Here is a 22,412-nt window from a genome sequence, read left to right on the forward strand (position 1 = left end):
GTGGCTGTAGAGGACGCTGCTGTGTTCCTACAATCCGACAAACAGAGGGGCGGGCGCCCGGCGGGATCTGCTGAGGAGGTAGTGGGAGCACAGGAGGCTTCATCGTAGCGCCACTGGTGCTGTTTCAGTTGAGCTAAACCCTGGTTTGTATCCCCAAAATACATAAACTGCAAAAGTGCATCACCTTAAGCATCTACAAAGCTTCATGGCATCACTTCAGTGTACTTTATAATCCGTTCAACAGGCAGCAATGCTCTAAAACTGCTCCTAACAAAATCCTGGGTTCAAAGTAGTGTGTTAGCATCTGAGTCACAAGCCAACCCACTCAACCTTTTTCCATATATCCCTATGGCTCAGGCTGTACATTGTCCAGCAAAACAGTATTTTCATGCACTAGTGCCATCTCAGCTCAGGTTTTTAATGATACTCTGCTCAAAATTGGCTTGAGTGCAGCCACTCACTGCCTCTGTCACTCCATACATATCCTAGACATTAAAGACTGGGGGCATATTTGGCAAAAGGGTGAAGGGTAAAGATTGAAAGCATGTAAAAAACTAGCGTAAGAATAATAGAACTTTAGATGAGATAAGAAGTTTTACTTCAAGTAAAATTCTAATTTTAATTCCTATATCCTTTGGGGTGAAAAACAAACAAAGAAACAAACAAAAAGAACCCCAAAGCACAAACCAAAATTAAACAAACAAAACAAAAATCCAGCAACAAAAAACCTGCTTTAAATCTATCCCCTTCTGTCATAACCCTAAACTGACCTCTAAAACCATTGTCTGCAGCATCTTGCTTCCAGGCTTCTTGTTTCTGCCTTACTGTTTCTCCTCTCCATCTGTTGGGCTACAATGGCTTGGAATAAGATTAACTAGGTCAGAAGCTGCAGTTCCCACTTTGAAGGTCGTACATGCCTCTTCTGTCGAACATGGAAAAATTATATTGATAGAAAGGGAATGATGGATCCCATTGTCTAAGCACATGCAAGGAATGTTCAAAATTGATGTACCTATAGTGGTAGCAGGAAATCTGATGGAAACAAGAACCAAAATCAAAACCCTCCTGAGGAGATAATTACATTTATTTAATTCCACAACACAGTGTTTAAAACAGACAAATGTTAATGATGTCTTTCTGTAAAATAATTACATTTCTGATTTTGAGGATAGAGACTATGCATTTATTATGTTTGGCTCGAAAAATGCCATGGCTGTAAAAAAAAACTTTATAGAAGAGAGGCAAAATCTGCTGAAGAAATAACTAGGTCAGGATCCTTCAGAATTTAAATGAGATTTCAGGAAGTATATTCCAAAATGATAACTGAAACAAAGCTGTGTGTATGTGTAAATATGATATGCAAATACTAGAAAGCTTCATGGAATACATACAATTTCAGGTTGCTTTTTAAAGGAAAATGAATACATGAGATGGGAAATTGCTGTTGACACATAAAATATGATGGCACATGAAGAGAAAAATGAAATTAGATATGTGACCTATATCATGAAACACAAGAAAACCTGCTTAGTTGCTGCTGGAGAGAAGATCTTGTATTTGTCTGAAACCACAGGGAGAATATAAGGAGAGTGAACTGAATTATCTGAAATGAAGATAATGCTGAACCAGCATAATATCCTGGAAAAATACTTCCATGCCATCTCTCCTAAGCATCAGTGATCAAGATAGATAAGACATCTAAATAGCACTGCCCCTTCAGCACAGCCCACTTAGCAAAAAATCAGAAAAGGGAGAAATGCTCTTTACACTTTTGTCCTTTTTTCATTTAAAAATAAAAGCTTGTGCATAAGTCCTGAGAGGGTGCCAGCACTGTGCAGAAAGCAGAACAAAAAGGTGTGGCATATTTATTCAAAGTCCTGCACACTGTGGAAAGCATTGAAAATAACCAAGGAGGCCACTGAAGCCAGGTGTGACCTTTGCTACGGAGGTTCCCTCATTAGGTGTCTCTCTTGGTCCTGGCCAGGTTAGAGCGATATAAATGTTTCAGGGATGCTAAATGTGAAGGTTTCTCCTTCCAAGGCCAGGAAGCCTGGAGGAGAGTGGTATTTGCAGGGCAGAGCCCCTTGCACAGGTCACGAAAGATTTCATCAACCAGCTGAGAGAAAAAGCCAATCCAGGGGTTTTTATCCAGACCCTGCACGGAGCGAACCTGATAGGCACTGTAAACACTGGTGAAAAGGAGACGGTCAAACTCCGTCGGAGGCAAGGGAGTGTCAGTCAGTGAATAATATCTCAGATGCTGCTCAATCTCTGCTGGTGTTTTGGGAACTTCCTCCTCGAAAATCTGCAGGAAGCGCCGTGCCGGGCGTAGGGAGGCCAGCTCTTCATCCCGCAGCCGGATTGTCCCGTTGGCCTGAATATCCAGCCTTCCCCAGAGCATCTGGAAGAGAGGAGCCGCGCTGTCATGGAAAGCCCAGCACAACTCCATCACTCCCGGACGCGCTGCGAGCAAAGCGCTCCGCAGCGCTGCCAGGCAAACCTCGGGCGGGCCCAGAAGCGGCCGCTCCCTCACGGCCGGCCTGGTCCCACTCCATGTCCCTCTCTGCCGGCCCCAGGCCCCGTGTCTGAGCAGCCCCACACCTCGTTTCCCCATGGGACCAGTGCAGCTCTTGCCTCCCGCCCTGCTGTCCCCCCGCAGTCCCGCCTGCAGCAGCTCCCCGGCGCGGCCGATCGGGCGGGGCTTGGCCGCCTGCGGGGCCGTCACCAAAGCCAGCGGGGATGGCCCCCTGTGCCACCGCGGGCACCCCGTGAGGGCCATGGCGTGGGGCACGGCCGCCCGGGGCTGCACCCCGCAGTGGGAGGGAGCACAAATGCCATTAGGCATCGCCGAGGCGTTCTCCGGGAGCTCCTGAAACCCGTCAGGGATGAGAACAAACAGAACGGGTGAGTTTTTACGTGCAGGCAGGTGGGAGCATGGGCACGAACAGTGCCTCGGCCCAGGGCCCCCAGTGCTCAGGAGACCTCTAACATGATGCCAGCGTCCTCTGGGCCACGACGGGCTCTGTTGGTGCCGCTGTGAGGGTGTTCATCTGGAAGACATCAGACAGAGCTTGGTAGCACAAGACCTTCCTGTTTACTGTTTTTGCCATTTGATTGTCAATAACGTCTTCAACATTCCTGAGCTACCACTCAGCTTGCCAAATAATGACAGATGCTGACCACGGGATTTTGATAAGCAAAACAAGCTTTTTAAGAGAAGCAGCAGTGGTTGAGGTGTGGTTTTGGATATCACGGTCCTTAATGCTGCCAGCAGAGCTAAAGCATACAGCAGCAAAGGCACTGCTTTGACAGACAGCAAGGATGCCTCTTACACCAAGAATGGATTTAAGACTATAGGTTTGGCTGGTTAGCAGTTTTTGCTGGAGAAAGTAATGCTGCTCAATGAAAGGAGTGTGCTGGCAGGCTCCTCAAGCTGCTGCTAGAAACACAAACTGATGCTTATCCTGGTTTTCTACTTCTTCCCTAAGCTTCTGCTGCTGGAAGAGGGTGAGGATAAAAGAAACCTTGTCAGATCCATTATGGCTGATTTGATGTCCAGCTAATTACTTGCTGGGACGCATGACATCATGTAATCTGGGAAGAATGGACATGAGGCCAGAGGAATAGCAGTTTTTGAAGATGAAAGTCACATTAATCCTAAGAATTGTTCGATTTTCATTTCCTAATACTTACTTTAACTGTCTGCATTTATTTTATTTCTTTTTTTGTGAGTGTATGAAAAAGGAGACACAAGCAGTCTTGGTCCAGGACTGTGAGAGAGAGGCTGCATCCCCTCCCTCCTCTGTGTTATCAGTGTCATGAGGTAGCCAAGACCCTCTTCTACTTCTTACAGGCTCATCCTTCAGGTTAAGAAACATGAAATGGAAAAGCTCATATAAAATAGTAAGCTCTCTAATATAGTTATGGGGTTTTAAAACAATTTTTAAATGGATGAAGGCTTTTTCATATATATATTAAAAAAGAAAAAAAGAGTGAGGATTTACATTGAATACTCCAGAGTTAAAGTCAGCAGGTGCATATAAAAAGTAGAAAAATTATTTAGTACTATACATGTGTGATATCTGCTACCAAAAGACACTTCCAAATCTCCATTTTTGATTAGACCTTTTCAGGGAGATGCACAAGCTGCCTGGAGAAGTGCACTGCCAGCCCGCAGGCTGCAGAGGTTTCTTTCTCTGCACAGCTGCAGGCTCTGTGATCCAAGCCAGCTGTCGCTTTGGAATGTGAGCTGGGATGTAGCTTCTTTTTCCTACTCCTCCACAGATGTACCAGCAAGGCTTTTAGCTAAGGTGAAAGTATTATATCATCTGAAAATTTCTTTGGTGGTACTGTCACTAGTAACCGATGTTCTCGGCTCACAGATCCCTCTCCTGAGAGATGTCTGACTGGCTGCAAAGTCAGTGCTTTTGTTGAATAGGTGCCAAACTGCCTTTAGAAGTAACTGCCTCATAAATATTTTTGAGTAGAGAAAAATTTAACAAAGCATAACAAATAATGCATTGAAATAATAACATAAATATCCTCTGGGGAAGGGAAAATCCTTACTTATTTTATCACTCAACAGGGTTGGGTGGGGTTTTGTTTCCCAAAAAGCATATAAAAAACCCACAAACAGTATTGCAGGAGATTATTTTTTCAGTGGAGATCCAAGAAAATCCTCCCCTTGCCTCCAAACACAGCAGCAGATCTTCAACCTGCAAGGAGGTAGCAGTGCCCCCACCAGCCAAGCCCCCCAGCTGGCCTCCAGCTCTATCCCATGCCAGTGCAGCTGCCTGAAGCCTCGATCCACATTTGAAGGAGCAGCAAAGCATCACACAAAGGGCATTGCACAAAGATCTGCCAAGCCAAGGAGCCGTGTCGCTAACAGATGTGCTCCCTACCTGTCAGCCTCTGGGATGCAGCAAACACACACAGGAGCAGCCAGGAGCTGAGCTGTGCCTGAGCCATGGCAGCACTGCTGAGCAGCTGCCACCCGCTCCGCGACAGTGCCGCGCCCCAAGCCACAGCAGTTCGCCTGGGGCGTCTTCCGTGCTGCTTCGGATCCCAGCAGCCTCTCTTGGAATGGACCCATCTTTCTGTGTTTCTGGTCACAGCCCTGGGAAGGGCTTGCAGTTCGACTTGTTGACCCCGAAGGATATTTTCCGTCATATTTTGGAAACTTGGAAAACTTTGTTGTGATTTTTTTGGCAGAATTGTTTAAGCTTCCTTAAATCTTTAAAAGATTGACTTTCTGCTGCAATGATTATAGGAAGCTTTTCATTTCAAGAAATTCCACTATATATGTTTTCCTCTTAAGAAGTGAGGACCCCCTAGTCCCTTCCATCTCTACACAGTGCCTCTGTCACATTTCAGTTTTCCTTTTTCCTGGGTTCAAAAATCTGAAAACAATCCTGGAATGTCACAAACAGATAAAGCTAGCAGACTGCAGATTCATGGAAGGGCAGTAGAAGCCAAAACATACAAACAGGCAGAAGAAATGTCACTGGTTCAGTTCTGTATCAAACTCCCTGGAGGGAGAACTCAGTACAGTGACCTAACAAACACCAAGTATCAAAGTGGCTCAGGCTTTAGCACCCTATCATCCTCTCCTGTGAGTGGACTTCTGGGTTACAGTGAGCACAGTCTGCCTTAGATGTTCTAAATGACACAGACAAATCTTCATTTGATTCACTTTACAGCAGGTATCTGTTCTCTACACACCTTTACATATTTATTAGTGCCAAGTCCCCAGTCAAACTGTTCTGTATTTCTATTCTGTATGGCACAGAATGTAAAGCCAGGGTTATACAAATATGCAGTAATATGTATAAATGAGGACTAATACTCTCTCTCTCAGGTTAAAGGGAGAAAGAATTCTGCCAAGAAAAGAGAGAAGGTGAAGCTGAAATGCATCTCTTGCTCAGCAAGTTACCAGACATCAGTCAGGACATACTGTCACCAGATAGTGTACTGAGGGCTGGGATGATGTTCTGCTTGGTACTACCTCCTGCACATAATGGAAGAGCCACAGAGGGCCCCGCAATATCCAGAGCCACTCTTCCCCTCAGTTTGGATTCAAAGCAAGACCTGTGCTTTCTGTCATAGGCTTAGGTATCTTCAGGTCACACTGCACTGCTTTTGTTTTTCATTACTTTCCACTGCTTACTCTTCACTTGTGTTCCTTTCTTCTTTTATTAAACTGCATCACAAGCTACCCAAGAGGCAGACACTTACAGCCCATCTGTGCAGTGAGATGGATGTGCTTTCTGCTTTGTGCCAGAGTCCCTTTTAGGCCACAGGGTACACATGACTTTGTCTAGAAGCCACTATGGAAAAACCCCTGTGATTTGCAGGCCATGAAACAGCCGCCCTTTAACTTGCAGCACATGACATGAAGAGGATTGCCCAACAGGATTTTGGCCAACATCTGTGGGAGCTGCACACGATTTTGTGAATTGGAGAATTTCCTAGGAACAGCTTGCAGCTGAAGTGCCTGCAGGAGGACAGCCACATTGGTGGAAGTGAGAGAGAGGAGGCTTGGGCGCTGTGCTCAGGTGACTGACATAGTAGCAGATAAGGGACAAGTATCATTGTGGGTGCTGCTTTGAGCTAGGGGAATTTTGTAGAATTACTTCACTATCCTGCAAAGAAAGACAATTTCATAGTGATAAACATATTCCTTAGCTGTTTGTACAGCAGCAATACTTGCACAGAAACAAGGCTGAGTTTCTGACAGCTGCACAAAGTCCCTGCATGTACGACTGCAATGTTAGGCAGTGCACCTGCTCCTCCTGAAGGATTTTGTCCTTGCCAGGTACTCACAGCTGAGCACAGCCCTGCCACTCTGCACTCCCCTGGCCATACCGTCTGTTGTTGGAGCAGTTTCAAAACGTCACAAGCCAGGTTTATGCAGGGACAACTTGATTGGTTTCTTCTTTTTCACCATGACCTCCTGAAGCAGGAACATGGGAAATGAGAACAAGAGAAGAGGGGTCAAAAGCTGCAGGAACTGGTTGGATGCTGATTGGGGCACAAGGTGTGGCACCAGAAGAGCCTCTTTAAGAGGGAAGTTTCTTTGAAGTAGGACTTCAGGGAGATAGCACATTCACAAAAGGGAAATTCTGCTCATAGAATTGAAGAAATCACTTGCTTCCATCATCTCACCCAGAACTTGGGGAGATTGCTCCCCAGCCTGGGGCTGTTTGGCAGACGCTCAGGGAAGGAAGAAGATTGAAGAAAGAGGAGAATGAAGAAGGACATATGTGGCTCACAGAAAAGGTGATGTTTGGATTACTGGAGTGGAAAAAGTAAGAAAACCTTGAGGGAAGCAGGAGTGAGGCACTGATTGTAACCAGACAGAACCTCTGTAATACTGGTATTTTCCAGGTATGGTGCTGCCAGTCCTTACAAGGATGCTTTTCTTGTCCTTTGGTTTCAGTTTGTGAGCAGCATCTACTGCTTGAAGGAGTAATGAGCTGTGTAAAAGTGACAGGGAGGGCCCCATCCCACTGTACCTACAGCACATGAGGTAGGTGGACACCCTGACACTGTCAGTAGCCACATCCTCAGGACAGTCTGCTTGCTTGGCTGTAGGGAGGATTGCCAGAGTTCTGGAAAACACCAGCAAGACCTACTCAGCTGGAGAAACTCAGTGTGGTGACTGTGAGTCATCATCTAAAGTCTATCTGTCCCTTCAGTACCAGAAAATCTCTCTTCTGTATGGTATGTCTGTAAGTCAGCTACATCTGACTTACATCTCGTCCCACATCCTCCTGCATTAGGGAATCCAACCCAGGCAAACAAACCCCACAGAAGCTGGCAATACACAACAGGCAGGGACAGAGGATTTGGAAGACAGCTTTGTGCTTGGCCAAGTTGACCACGGCCTTGTCCAACACGAAGCAAGTGTCCACCAGCCACAAGAATCCCAGAGTGAGCAGGCTCCATGAGCAAAATGGCCTCTGGAGCTCAGGAGCAGTGGAGGAAGCGGAGTGCACAAGTATTCTGTGAGGCTGTGTAACCTCTTGTGCCCTGGGATAATGAGCCTAGGTGATGCAGCCTTCCTGATCTCCCAGGCTTCACTAATGAGAAGAGATTCAGGTCCACTTGCAACTATTCCATGTATTGAAGACCTGCTGGAGCCAATGCCTGATCCCACAGGGCTGGCTATTTTTCCTGTACACACATTCTTGAGCAAACCTTGCATATTTTCTAACTTGACAAGCATCATGTCTGACATTTCTTGATGTCGATCAAGTTCTCCCTCTGCAAAACATTAATTTTAAAAGGCAAATTTCCTGGTGTTCCTGCTACCATCAGTCTGACTTATTGTACTGGGAAATACTTATTTTTATAATATATAGACCATAAGTCCTGGTGTGGTGTCTCAAGCAACCAGAGATAAAGAACACAGAGAGGAAATGTGATTTATAAAGAATTTTCATGGTGATAGAAGTAGTACCAGGAACTTTTGTCTTACACAATAGGCATCGGCATGCTATGAGAGCCACTGCAAAGAAAACAACCAACTGTGGAACATCTTGTAGGAAGAATTTAAAGTTCATTTCCTAGTTAATCTGCTCAATTGAAGACAGATCCAAAAGAGAAGTAAGAATTGTATAAAACCCCAAACTTCTGCTGATGTGTTCACTTCTCCTTCCCATGTAGAGCTGTAAATTTTAAGGTGAGTGGCAAATGCTATTTATTTTAAGTGTTAAAATAAATAACAGGAACACTGTTGAGACACATCCCAAACACCACTGGCCACAGCAGCTAAAACAAAATTTTAAAAATAAATAAAAAAAAATATTTAACCAGCCCATGCTTACAAGGCTGGGGCAGAAACAAATATGAAACCCAATTCTTAGAATACAGTTTATTCTTGAAAAGAGATCTCATTCTAGCTGCAGCAAGTAGGGTTTTTATCCTAATTGAATTTACTATTGTTGTATCCCTTCCTCCATCCCATACCCTCACCTCCCCCAAACCCCTATTTTAATTAGTGCTTTTGCAATTTAAAAGCTTAAGTATCAATTCAGGGAATCTCTACAAACTGTTTGGGAATTATTTCATAAAATCTCTTATACAACAGTTTTCAGATCTTAATGAAGTCTGTCAGCTTTCTGGTGCAGAACAGCATTATGCATTTTCTGGACCAAGGACAAGGGACATTACTAATTGATGACTGCTGTAATGTAATCCCATTCAAACAGGTGGTGGGTGGACTGGAACTACAGCATTCTTCCAGCTTTTTTGGAAAAAAGAGATTTTCCACAAGAGCAAAGTGGTAATGCAGTTGTATCATACAGCTCAAAATAATTGGAATACTGACAAAAAAATACTCTTGTCTATGAAACAAGGGAGGGGTACATTTTTGGCTGCAGGAAAAAGAAAACACACTCTGAAGATGCTGGAGAAAAGACTGCTTGATTGTGAAGAAAAAGCCAGGCTGAGTGTCACTTCAGAAGTTATCTGCAGTTCCTTCTCATGGGAGAAAAGGCACTGACCTAATTCCCATGGAAACAATTGAGATTTCCATACCTTGTTTTGGTCTGGATCCACATACATTAGTGTTGTCCTGACAGGAACTGTATTAATAGCATTTACAGGCTTTGCCTTTTTGCCATATTATTACCATCTTCCCAACACTCATCCTGGAGCTAAGAAACTGCTGTCCTATTGCCCAAACTCCACAGCTGTTTCAGTGCAGCCTCTAGGGAGTGCTCAAGTTCTGATTTTTACCTGCTTACCAGCAAGTACTGCTGGTAGTAGTAGTGTTCAGGAAACACTAGGCCACAGGCAATGCCTGCACTCTGTTCAATCTGCAAACCAAAAAGACAAATCCCCTGTTTTACAACTCAGAGCACCAGCTAAACATCTACCAGTTGGATCATAAGGATTGTAAATTTGCATTCCAGGCTTTGTGCTTTTCATCTAGCTTGAAAACATTATTCACGAGATCACAACAGGCAAGTTTCTCATATCAATTTTTATTATTATAAATACTATATTGGAACAGAAAGGATGGTGCTGCACATCTGCTTCCTTCTGCTGCTATTTGGCATCTTCTTTCTTGGCTCCTGCTTCTATTTTCAGGGGTTCTGGAGCTGGACGATAGGCAGGAAATGCCTCCCACGGGCTATTCAGATCAAACTTGCGAAATTCCTGAGCTAGCTCCACAGGCTCTGCCACCACCCGTTTGACTTCATCATCATACCTCACCTGGAACAGCACAAAGGACACAGGCCAGTCATCTGCACCCTGCTCCTGCACCATGTCTGCTGAGCACAGTGAGCCAGTAATGACCCAGACCACCCCCTGTGCAGACAACTCTACTTACCCATGGAAAACCACAGGCCCACAGGCCTCTGCCACAGCTTCAGTTCTTCTCGTTACTTAACAAGAGCTCTCTAGATGCTACTGAGATCTCCAGAGTGTCCAAGAAAACCCTCCTCTTTGCTTTGCTGCCATGTCCCTCAGGTGTCATGAGTAAGCACCCAGAATTAGGAGCACCCACCCTAACAGTCCATATCAAGTTCCATGCAATAGCACATTTAATATGAAATTTGACAAAGAAATTCTTCCTGAGTCACTGAAATACGATGGCCCGTCCTGGGCCTGCATGGCTGAGGACCACACTCATGAATCTTTATAATATGGCATTTGTGTGGTTTTAATTGTTCTAATTTTTTGCATAACACTCAGAACAAGGGGAGAAAAAGAAGACAACCAGGATGGAATACCAGCTGAGTACGAGACACTTCTGACTGGCTTGCTTTATCCTCACTGTGCCAGTCCAGATCTCTGAACTCTAGCTGAGGAGATGCTGCCTTATCCTTGCTTGCAGGATTTTGTTATTTCTACATTTCTTAAAACGGCCTCTTTTTTGCAGAACTTCACTGTTTCCTTCTGAGATTCAACTCAGTCTTAACACAGCACCAAATACACCTACTTCTACAGGGCAGTCATTTGAAACTAGACAGATACCAAATGCTCCCATTTCACCTGTGGTTGGCATACAGAGGTAAATGGTAAACAGCAAGAGTCAGTTTAATCAGAGCTTTATAATCTGGGCCTACAAACACACAACAAAGTGAAGTTCTAATTGGATCAAGAATGGTTCATCCTTCCAGACATCTCAGCTTTGCAGTGGAAACTTTAACCTTCCAGAAAACGTGCTGAAAGCAGAAACACTTCCTCTGCCTGTCAAGTATCTTTGGTATACAGCACATAACATTTGTTCCATTTCTCCAGCCTTAGGCTGCCTTATTATGGATGATATTCTGTGTGATCATTCAAATTTCTATGCAGATTTATGCAACTCCTCTGGAATACAGATAAGCGATTGTAAAGCAGTCACGTCTTTGTACTGGAACTCAGAAAAGAGCACTGGAGAGACCTGGTAACTTTAAACATGACTGTATCTCCTACCTCCACATAACCAGAGAGTGGGAAGTCCTTCCGGAATGGATGGCCCTCAAACCCATAATCTGTGAGGATTCGCCTTAGATCAGGGTGGTTGGCAAAGAAAACACCATACATGTCCCAAACCTAAATGAAAGGAAGACAAGTTAGTTGAATTGTATTTGAGAAAAACCCAAAAACCTGCACGTGTTATGTCCATAAAATTTCAGTTACATGCTTGGCTTTGTACAGTGCCAGCAAAACTGATGCAGGAATTCATTCAAAAGTAAATCAAACACCATTTTATCTCCTACTTTGTAAAGGCAGCCAGGGAAACACTTCTGTTTCTTCCTGAGGGCATTGGGGAATCACTTCAATTGGGAAAATACAGCCTCTCTCCACAAAGACTGTTCCCGAGCACACCAGCACTCACCTCTCTTTCATACCAGTTTGCTGCCTTGTGCACAGGCACTGCTGAGTCGACGGGTGTCAGCTCATCAGTGTACGTCTTCACACGGATCCGGCTATTGAACCGCAGCGACAAGAGGTTGTACACAATCTGAACCAGAGAACAGGCAGCATTTATTGATCTCCCTGCAGTACACCATTGCCTAAGCAAAGCCACACAAGGACTTTTTCAAATACTCTTTATGAGCAGGATCGTGTTCAGCACTTCAGAGCTGGCCACTAAAGGACACTCCTACAACTGAGGTTCCAACAGCTTATCACTTTGGTCCTTAGAAGTGTGACGAAAGCTATGAGAGGCTTAGACATCATGACTGATGACAAAGAAGTAAATACATACTAAAAAGAGAGACTACTGGAGGGATGGAAATACTTGACAATGAATGGTCTCTCAAAGAAAATGGCCATCAATCACTCTTACAATTACTATCAGTGGGAGAAAGCTAAGAAAAAGAACACTTAATTTTCAGCAAGTGAGTTGGACACCAGGGAACACTTCCAACATCTGTGGTGATGAAGTCTAGTACAAAAGCTGTTTATGACATACTACAAGCAGACTGAAAAGAAGATCTGAAAAATTTATAAGGAATTTTAAAGCATTGTTTGATACTGCCTTGGTGACTGGAAAAGATGAATAAAATAGGATCTATATTTCTATTATTTCTATGAATCTACTACCTTGATTTTTGAAAGAAAACTATTGAATTAAAAAAATATTCCACTTCTTCAGCAACTGGAGGCCTTTGACTTAAACAATTCTATCTACAACTCTTGAAACTTTTTTCTCACTGCCAGGAACCGAAGACAGTGGTCAGAGCTGCAACAGCACCCCCAGCCATCAGCACTTGTGAAGCCCTCCAAGTACTGCAGCTGTGAGCAGCTCCTACCTCAAAGCGGTACTGCCGAGACGGAACATCAACAGCAGTCAGGTCTGCCAAGGATTTGAACTGGGCATTGGTGTGATCACGAAGGAAGGTCAGGACAGGAATGATCCCATCTGGATGGATCAGAAGCTCCAGCTCATTGAAACAGGTCACCTGATGAAAACAGAACAGTGCATGAGTACAAACACCAACAGGACCGAACGCGATGCTGACTTCAGCGAAACACTCAAACAAAGAGACACAGCAGACACAAAAAGGCATCAGATAAAGGGGCTTAAAAATAGCAGTACTTCTCATGGAATTCTGACCATTTTTCTTTCCCAAAACAACTTCTCTGAACAGGTAACAAAAAAGTGCTGTGTTCACTGGATCCTGTCCCGCCCCAAGAACAATTTCTTGAAAAGCACCTACCTGTACTTGCTGGATATACTTGGGCAGAATCTCAGCCACATACTCCCCAAAAGCACATAGCTGCTTCTGCTCTACTTCATTTTTTGGTCTGACAGTAGCTAAGGAGAAAAATAAAGTTTCCAAGATTATGACAAGGAATACAAAAAGCTGGAGAAAGAAAAGTAGTAACTCCCTTTAACCCATCTAGCTGTTTGTCAGAAATTACGCTATAGCAACGTACTTGTGTTACACAGAAGGTGGAACACTTTGATAATGAAGGGAATTTATGTCAGTGCTAAAATTTTGTCAACTCTGAAGAGCAGCATGAATTGTTCAACAAGATGATGGAAAAGTAAATAGCCAGATGAAAAAGAGGGGAGCAGAGATGACAGAACAATCTGAACTTACGAACCACTCATGTCATTCAACCTGGGTCTAGAAAGGGCCTTGTTTTCTGGGTTTGCTGGATGTGTCAACATCTAAGCAAGCCCCTCGTAATCAAAACACACTCGGAATTCACGTCGTTGGGGAGGGTTTTTTCACTGTTACGACAAAAGTCCTTAAGGGTCAGGGAGATGAGGGGCTAGGATGCTGGTGCCCAGGGACAGCTTAACACAGAAAAAGCAGGCTTGGCCCTGCATCTGGGAGAGGATGCAGACAGAAACCCAGAGCAAGCACGGGAACCCTCAGCAAGCACGGTTACCAACAGAGCTGGTTTTCTGCGCAATCGGGGTTTTCGGGTGACCGGACCAACCCTTTCCCGACAGGCCCACTAAAGCGGTTCCACCGCCCAGGAACGTCCGTGGGCCGGTTCGATGCCCTCCCGCCGGCCGGCAGCGGCACAACCGCACGCCTCGGGCCCCGTCCGCCCCGCGCCCCCAAACCGGCCCCGCACTTACGGCGAGTGTCCGCGGCGGAGCTCCCCGCCAGCCGGGCCCGTGCCGCCGCCGGTGCCGCGCCAGCTGCGGAGAGAAACGGACACGTCTCATCGACCGCCGCCAACCGCCCGGCCCGGCCCGGCCCGCGCCCCCGGCACAGCCCCGGCACAGCCCCGGCACAGCGCCCGAGCCTCACCTCGCAGCGCGGCCCGCGCCAGGCCCCGCGCTGCCGCCGCCCACATCCCTCCGGGACACGGACGGGCAAGGGCACGGGGCGGAAGCGGAAAGCGCCACCGCCGCCGCGCTTCCCCCGGGGGCGGAAGCGCGCGAAGAGCTTCCCGGGGACGGATCCGGGTCGGTGGGCGGAATCGTCGAGTGCCCGGCGGCGCCTGGCGCAGGGTGAGGGCCGGGAGCAGCCGCTGGGGCAGCCCGGGGCGGCGGCATGAAGGGAGGCGCCGCAGGTGGGTGCCGCGCGGCGCGGCCGGGGGAGCGGCGCGGCCGCCGGCCCGGGGACGGAGCAGCGAGCGCCGGGAGGTGCGGGCGCGGAGGGCGGCGGAGCCCGGCAGCCCCCGGGCTGAGCCAGCGCTGAGCCTTGCACAGCGTCAGCGCGGCCCTGCTGGGAGGCTGCGTTTCTCTGAGGGTCAGCCTCCCTTCCTGCCTTCTCCCCGCCCCGGACCGCGGGGCCGCTGTCAGTTGTGCTTAGGGGTTCTCCGATCCCGGGCGCCGCCGTGGCATCCGCGACTCTGTCAGGAGCAAGGAAAGAAGGAAGCTGGAACACAGGTCTTATGAGAAGCGGCTGAGGGAGCTGTGTTAGTTTAGCCTGGAGAAAAGGAGGTTTAACGTTGACGTTATCACCCTCTCCAACTGCCTGAAAAGAAGGTGTAGACAGCTGGGGGCTGGCATCTTCTCCCAGGCAACCAGCGACAGGGCGAGAGAACACGGGCTTAAGTTGCAGGCGAGGTTTAGACTGGACATTAGGAAGAATTTCTTCACAGGAAGGATGATTAGAGACTGGAATGGACTGCCCAGGGAGGTGGTGGTGTTGCTGTCCCTGGAGGTGTTTCAGACTGGATGTGGCACTCAGTGCCATGGTCTAAGTGATGTGGTGGTGTTCGGCCATAGGTTGGCATCGATGGTCTCAGAGAATTTTTTCAACTTAAGCGATTCCCTGATTGTGTGAATGAGGTGTATTAGGTATTGGTTAAACCACTGTCACTGATAGCTAGGCGTGTGGAACGCTTGGAGCATACAATTTGGCTTTATGGGACAGTTAACTGTCCTGCATGCCTCTTTCTTTATAGCCAAGACACCGTGGGTGCAAAGGGGAGCTTTGTCTGGGTGTCTACAAGGAAGACGTGAGATTTGTTTAGTCTTTAGCTGCTTCTTGGCATTTCTTTCATGACTTGGCATCAGTCCTCTGGGAGTTGTGCAGGGCAGTGTGGGCAGCTGATTCTGCCATGCCAAGGGGGCAGAGTAGTTCATCTGTCCATATCCTGTGCTCTTTGTGGTCTCTTCTGCATTCTGGGCTGAAGTTCCTAAGCACCTTGACTGTATGGATAAAGAGCTTTAACCAAAGTGGATGCCAATTTGCAGGACAGGATCATATCTCGAAAAGCTGGAAAAATAGTACTGATGTGTTCTCTGCTGACTGCAGTTCCTCTGTCTCTAATAGACTAATGTATAGGTACTTTTCAGACAGACCAGAGCTACTGTAAAATCAAGATTAGAGTATAATTAAGGCAGGCTATTACCAGAGATGAGATGGACTTGTCCAGCCAATTAGGGATGTAGACACTACTTCCCATGAACAGAATTTGAGCAAAGAACTTAGGAGCCCTCCTGTTCAAGCAGAGTAATTGTAAGAAAATGCATGTTTGACAAGATAAACCATGGAAGAGTAACTATGAATCTGCCGTAGAAAAAAATCACATCTTTGTGAAACATTGTTCTTGAAATAACGTTCATTATTAATTGAAGAAAATTCTGATATTAGACATCATGGCTGGTAGTTCAGTTGTAAAAATAAGTCTAAAGTGAATGCAGGCAGGCAACTGTTCTTAATGCTGTCAAGAGCCACGTAAAAAAGAGCTCCTTGCTGTAGTAGTCCTTCTGTGTTTCAGAAACTTTTCTGACCCACAAACAACCTGGATCTGCACTGCAAAGATCCATGGTACCTGCTAAGAGGTGTTTTCTTTAAAGTTTTAATCCCCTTTCCATATGGGAAGCAGTCTCTAATAGCATCTAAAATGTTGTTTTGCATGCTGAAGTTGACTGGCACATTAACAAACAGCATAATCATCAGTGATCTCATTCGGTTGACTTGAAGGACTGGTGGTTATGTCAGACCAACATCTTTGTGCATCTTTTTGGTAAAAACAAGTTCATCTTGATACAGATTCATCACTGGGTTTTGACAGTAATTAACACCTCCTGATGATATGAACTGCTGCCTGTGCTCTTTTTTAGTATGATGCTGTAATCCTTTTCACATCTAGTCCAGCTATGCTGCCGCTGCTTTTTTTGGCTTTGCAAGTTTCCTCAGGCAGTTGCTGGACTTTCCACTTGAATAACTTGCTGCATTTCTTTGTGTCAGTGAAATGAGTGGTGAAAAGATATTCACGTCTCCCAGCCCTGCTGGGATGTGATGTTCACTGTACTGGAAGTTTGGTGTATATTATAATTTTAATTATGCCATCTTCTCATTTGCTCTTTGAGATTCTAAAGCTCATGCACAAGTTTCTGGCTATTTATGTTAAGTCTATTTATGTTAAGTCTAAAATATGCTGGACTCTTACCAATATGTTTGATTTTTCCCTGTACCCTGAAGTACTGCATAATCTTGTTAGTGGTGAGAGAAAGCCGTATATAATTATTGTGATTTTACAGATTGCGGGAGGTCTGATTTGTGCAGCACCATGGACTCATCAGAAGAGACTGGAGGCTCCTCTGCAGAAGAAAACTACTTTGTGAACTACACCTTCACTGACCGCTCCCACTCGGGCCGCGTGGCCCAGGGTATTATGAAACTATGCTTGGAGGATGAGCTCTTTGCTGATGTTACAATATCAGTGGAAGGCAAAGAATTCCAGCTGCACCGTTTGGTCCTCTCAGCTCAGAGCTGCTTTTTTCGTTCTATGTTCACTTCCAACCTAAAGGAGGCCCACAACCGGGTGATAGAGCTGCAGGATGTTAGTGAGAGTGTCTTTCAGCTCCTTGTGGACTATATTTACCATGGAACTGTAAAGCTGAGGGCAGAGGAGTTGCAGGAAACCTATGAAGTGGCAGACATGTACCAGCTGACTGCCCTTTTTGAAGAGTGCTCCCGTTTTCTGGCCCGTACGGTGCAGGTTAGAAACTGTCTGCAGGTCATGTGGTTGGCAGATCAACACAGTGACATGGAGCTCTACACAGCTGCCAAACACTGTGCAAAGTCACATTTGTCTCAGCTGCAGGAGACAGAGGAGTTCCTACACCTGCCTCTCCGCCTGCTGACAGACATCCTTACAGGTAAGGAGTTCTTGAAACTACCTAGGATGTGGATGTAGAAAGAGACTTTCAAAGTCTGGTCAGGTAGTGAATGAAATAGATGGAAAGATATAAATTTTCATAATCACTGTCTGTTCAAAGACTTAGCTAAGCAAGGCAGAGCAAAACTGCCTTCTGATAAAGGTATCTTCTGGATACCTTTATCAGAAAAAGCCCCAAACTATTGTTACTGGATATGAAAGATCTAAGCTATAGAAAAGGGACATACAGGATGCCAGAAATTCACAGCAGTTCCTTAGTCAATGGGTTAGAAGTGTTACATATTTTTTTAAACACAATTCCAACAATTTGTTGTAATTGTGTTTGCATTAAAAGTAAAACAAAGAAGGCTTACCAGAAATACACATCTGATGAAAGTATTTTTTATCCCTTTAGCTCATAACCATTTAACATAGTAATGCAGTAACTCCACATCTGTAAGAATGAGCACATATTTTAGACTATTTTAGTGTTATTCACAATTGTATATAATTGTTAGGATTACTTAGGCACTCAACTGACTGAAATAGAGGCATTGTAACATCTTGAGTAGTACAGTATTTGCCCTTCTTGTAAAGGTAATAGCCTTCCCCTGTAGTGGACGCCATGACTCAGAGTTGTGAAGGACATGTCAACACATAAACAACTTAGTCCAGTTTCCACCAATCCTTATAGATCTGCTGCCCTAGTAGGTACAGTCAGTACTTGTTACCTCTCCAGGAAGCTGCAGTCACAAGTCCATTCTTCTGCAGTTATGTATCATTGCTAGAGGAAGCAAGAACGTAGAAGCAGCTCATACATCCAAATGTGCCTCTTTCTTGCTTTTAATTACTCTTAGTAACTGAGTAACTAACTAGACTTTGTGTGTCATGTGTTTTATATGCAGTTGCAAAAATAAACCTGTCATGACTGGCTTCTTTGGAACACTGGCAAATCTATCCATAAGACTTAAACTAGCCTTTAGAATTGATACTGTGCATATGAGAGTCTTTACAGATATTGCATTAAATTATCTCTATTGCATCTAAAGAAATGTACAGTCAAAAACCTATTGAGTAAATGTACTGATAGCTCAAAAACTGTGATAAACTTAGAATAATTTTGATAACGATCTAGCTAAAGTTTTTAAAGTAAGTTGCAAGTTCATTTTAAAAACCTCTAAAATCATGAAATAAAACTGTAGAGGTCAATCACATTTAATTTCCTAGGGATTCCACATAAAAAAGAGTTTTAGCACTATGGCCTTTAGCACTTGTGGTCCTAAATTAAAACAATTGCTCAGTATAACTTTTTTCCGTGCATTATCTATTTTCATATGAAGACTCACATTACTCAGTATTTTTGCCACAACTTAGCTCATAAAATGGATTAAAATCTGAAGTACTTCCCTACTGCTGGTAGGAAAAATCCTTTTCTTTTGCCTTTCCTGCATCTTCATTTAGTTAATGGGGAATTAAATAGAGGAAACTTTTAGTGGCAAGGATTAAAATTAATTTAATGAAATAGTTATTTATTAAGTTTACCTTCTGTTGCACTCTAGGACCAATTTCAAAAAGTTTTTTTTTCTATTTAAGCACTACGTGTGATGGTTAGCTTATGCAAATCCTTTTAAACAGAGTTGAAATACCTGCTTTTGTGCCACACTTTTTCTGCTCCCTTCCACTATAGAGAATAGCATTGGAATTTGTCTGGTGCCTTCAGCATCATTGAATTCAGAGTTTGTCATGAGAACAGACTACAAAATCAGAGTCTTCATAGGGAAGCTTCTCAATGAACACTGGCATAATTGCTGGCTTTCAAACTGGAAGGAAATACCTAAAATCTTTTAGGTAATGTACTGATGATGATGCAAGACTTTGTGGTTTAACCAAAACTTCCAGTTATGTCTTGAAAGAGACTTAAATCTGATGCAGTCTCTGGAGTGTTTGCTATTGTCACACAGCTAAGAAAAGCTCTAGTAGCTCATTGGGGATTTCCAAATATTAAGAGGATAGCAGCAACACCAGATGTTCAGTCATGAGGGTCAGCTGCCCGACAGTGCTCAGACGTATTTTATAGATGACTTTTGCTAGACAGGTTTCTAGGACCAGCCAGAAAGAAAGGCAGGTGCTGAGATTCTCAGTAACAGAATCTTTTTGCCTAAATGATTAAATAAGAAAGTATTTGTCATCGTCACATAGCGTGTAAGTTCTCTTTCCTGACCTATTTCTCTTGGACATAGATTCCTGAATAGATTGCTGAAACTCATTCAAAGTGCTTAAGATCTGCAGTTGTCTTATTACAGTTACCCAAATTAATTTAATGTGTTTGGCTGGCTGGCAGTGCTGATCATGCTTGACAAAATCTATAAACACCTCTGTCTATTTTTCATCTCTAGAAAGTAGGTTTTGTGGTGGGAGTGGGGGGAGGCAGCCACAGGAAAGGGGTGTTCCTGAGTATATACACCTTTGTCCAGACATCATAAACGCCTTTCTGTTCCCAAACTGCAGATGGCGTTCCATGTTCTCAGAATCCAACAGTTGCTATAGAAACCTGGATAAACTTCAACAAGGAGGAGCGTGCAGGCTTTTCGGAGACTCTGCGATCGAGTCTGAAGGTATAAAAAGACCTTTTGTTCTGGGGCTGATGTGGCACTTACTTGGTTTCACACTTCTCAGGACAGGGTATTCTGCTCACCAGTCTGACTTGAAAGTCACAAAACACAAATGTCATTGAAATTCATGGTGCTTGTGAGAGGATACTTTCAGTGTCATAAATAGCTACCCCACGGACAGCTTTTTTTTCATTTAACCTGAGGCTTATTTCACTGGTGATTGGAGCAGTGCTACAAATAACTTATTTCACCTCATTTACCAAATAAACTGTTCAGAAATCTGTATTGGACATTCCCCTTGTAACAACTTTACTCCTTCAGTGATGTAACTGGCCCTTACCTAAACCGGGAACGCTTGAGTTCCAGTGACATCTGTGGCTATTTCACTATGTCAGATATGATTGGTATCTTGAAAAGGTCTTGAGGCTCTGAATCCTGAATGTTCTAGGGTGGCAGGACTTGGGAAGGAGGTTACACACCTCAGGCCCACAGGTGGGTCCTAAACTGAAAAATTCAGTCTTGAGCATCACTGATGTTTGTATGAACAGATCTAATTCTGCTGGCACACTTCTACTTTCGCTCAGGTGATTGGAGAAAATGTTCACATCTACCTGATTGGAAAGGAGTCATCACGTACCCATTCCCTCGCTGTCTCTCTGCACTGTGCTGACGATGACTCCATCAGTGTGAGTGGCCAGAACAGCCTGTGTCACCAGATCACCGCGGCCTGCAAGCACGGCAGCGACCTGTACGTCGTTGGTGGCTCCATCCCACGGCGCATGTGGAAATGCAACAATGCGACTATAGATTGGGAATGGTGTGCTCCTCTGCCCCGTGACCGGCTCCAGCACACCCTCGTCTCTGTGCCAAGCAAGGATGCGATATACTCACTGGGGGGGAAAACTCTACAGGACACTCTCTCTAATGCTGTCATATATTACAGAGTACGAGACAACGTCTGGACAGAGACCAGCCAGTTGGAAGTGGCAGTCTCTGGAGCTGCAGGGGTGAACCTTAATGGTGTCATTTACCTGCTGGGTGGGGAGGAAAATGACTTAGACTTCTTCACCAAGCCCTCTCGGCTCATTCAGTGCTATGATACCAACACAGAGAAATGCCACGTGAAGCCATACGTACTGCCTTTCGCAGGGTGCATGCACGCTGCTGTGCACAAGGATGTGGTGTTCATTGTGGCCGAGGGGGATTCGCTGCTCTGCTACAATCCCCTGTTGGATAGCTTCACCCGGCTGTGCCTCCCAGATGCCTGGAGCTCAGTACCATCCCTCTGGAAAATTGCCAGCTGTAATGGCAGCATCTATGTCTTTCGCGACCGCTATAAAAAGGGCGATGCAAATACTTTTAAACTTAACCCAGCCACCTCTGTTGTAACAGTCACAAGTGGCATCAAAGTGCTGCTCACTAACCTTCAGTTTGTCCTGGCCTAAACAGGCCCAGTGATAGAAAGACAGCAACAATGTCTTGCTGTGCTACACCTGCGACCCTCAGCACCAGTCCCAATTACTACGAGCTCACAACATCCAGTAAAGACCCCATCCTCTGTACCTGTGCAGAGGAAGTACAGGCTTTCTGACTGTGGGCCTATTCTTTTACATAGCACTATTGAAACCATATTGAACTGTTGTATCTTAGATTTCAGATGGACTAAATATTATTACTTTGATTCCTTGATGATAACCTACTTGCATTTCAGGCCCAAACAGCAGCAAATGGCTATTTTAGCCTGGAACCAATCCACCACTAAAAAATCCTGTGGCATATGGAGAACATTTTCCTTGGCCCAGACTGCTAGTTTTAACTGCCTAGGAGACTGTGTTGCTGCTGTGTCAGTCACAGAGTTAGACGTGCACTCTGTCCCCCAGGGATGCCCCCATTTAAACATTCCTGTGTCCTGTTGCAGAAGGAGGGCCTGGCAGACAGATCCCAGAACTGACCCCAGGACCCTTACGTTACATTCAGCACTTCTAGAGGAGTGGTAACCAACTGAGTACTTACTTACTGCTCTGTCATCACCTAGTATAAAAAGAAGAGGGAGATTGTTTTTAGAGCACTGGCTTCCTTTACTGTACAGGAAATCCCTACCTGTAATTATAATGTAGTGTTGGTGAAAAGACAGAAATAAGACCACTTCCTCCTACCCCTCTCTGTTGGCACTGTAACCCTTTGGGTAAGAATCTAAATAAAGTCTCTACTGAGACAAAGTATTTTGGTTTTTTCTCTTTGCTTCAAATACAAATATTTTGAACTTCTTGTGGA

General features: G+C 45.0%; 3 protein-coding genes across 5 annotated transcripts; 1 reads left to right on the plus strand and 2 right to left on the minus strand.

The window, feature by feature from the left end:
- Positions 1-1,066: 1,066 nt before the first annotated feature.
- Positions 1,067-5,470, minus strand: FAM180B (family with sequence similarity 180 member B). Its single transcript, XM_054635591.2, has 3 exons — positions 4,902-5,470; positions 2,983-3,050; positions 1,067-2,401 (listed from the first exon to the last, which is right to left on the minus strand). Exons 1-3 carry the CDS (start codon positions 5,167-5,169, stop codon positions 1,958-1,960), a joined length of 780 nt encoding a protein of 259 aa, XP_054491566.2. The 5' UTR covers positions 5,170-5,470; the 3' UTR covers positions 1,067-1,957.
- KBTBD4 (kelch repeat and BTB domain containing 4) lies at positions 2,747-22,360 on the plus strand. Of its 3 annotated transcripts, none has more exons than XM_077180031.1 (4): positions 2,747-2,904; positions 16,907-17,527; positions 20,035-20,141; positions 20,723-22,360. In XM_077180031.1, exons 1-4 carry the CDS (start codon positions 2,886-2,888, stop codon positions 21,581-21,583), a joined length of 1,608 nt encoding a protein of 535 aa, XP_077036146.1. In that variant the 5' UTR covers positions 2,747-2,885; the 3' UTR covers positions 21,584-22,360. The 3 variants fall into 3 exon arrangements, with proteins under 3 accessions (XP_077036146.1, XP_077036144.1, XP_054491655.1); XM_077180029.1 differs by lacking the exon at positions 2,747-2,904 and adding an exon at positions 14,289-14,419; XM_054635680.2 differs by lacking the exon at positions 2,747-2,904 and adding an exon at positions 14,341-14,481.
- On the minus strand, positions 9,971-14,464 carry NDUFS3 (NADH:ubiquinone oxidoreductase core subunit S3). The gene is given in 9 exon segments (XM_054634924.2): positions 9,971-10,221; positions 11,431-11,550; positions 11,837-11,962; positions 12,756-12,905; positions 13,164-13,261; positions 14,042-14,104; positions 14,217-14,352; positions 14,355-14,428; positions 14,431-14,464. Coding segments are annotated over 9 exon segments (969 nt in total). The 3' UTR covers positions 9,971-10,053.
- Positions 22,361-22,412: the final 52 nt, after the last annotated feature.

This window comes from Agelaius phoeniceus, chromosome 6, assembly GCF_051311805.1.
Source record: "Agelaius phoeniceus isolate bAgePho1 chromosome 6, bAgePho1.hap1, whole genome shotgun sequence".
Taxonomy (NCBI): Eukaryota; Metazoa; Chordata; class Aves; order Passeriformes; family Icteridae; genus Agelaius; species Agelaius phoeniceus.

Excerpts from the sequence above, each read along its gene's own strand:
- KBTBD4 (XM_077180031.1), top strand. Across the intron at positions 17,528-20,034 it reads GCTGACAGACATCCTTACAG|ATGGCGTTCCATGTTCTCAG; the intron begins GTAAGGAGTTCT and ends CCCAAACTGCAG. Across the intron at positions 20,142-20,722 it reads CTCTGCGATCGAGTCTGAAG|GTGATTGGAGAAAATGTTCA; the intron begins GTATAAAAAGAC and ends ACTTTCGCTCAG.
- FAM180B (XM_054635591.2), bottom strand. The coding sequence starts at position 5,169 with ATGACGGAAAATATCCTTCGGGGTCAACAAGTCGAACTGCAAGCCCTT. Across the intron at positions 3,051-4,901 it reads TGCATCCCAGAGGCTGACAG|ATGAACACCCTCACAGCGGC; the intron begins GTAGGGAGCACA and ends GATGTCTTCCAG. Across the intron at positions 2,402-2,982 it reads ACGCTGGCATCATGTTAGAG|ATGCTCTGGGGAAGGCTGGA; the intron begins GTCTCCTGAGCA and ends CCTCTCTTCCAG.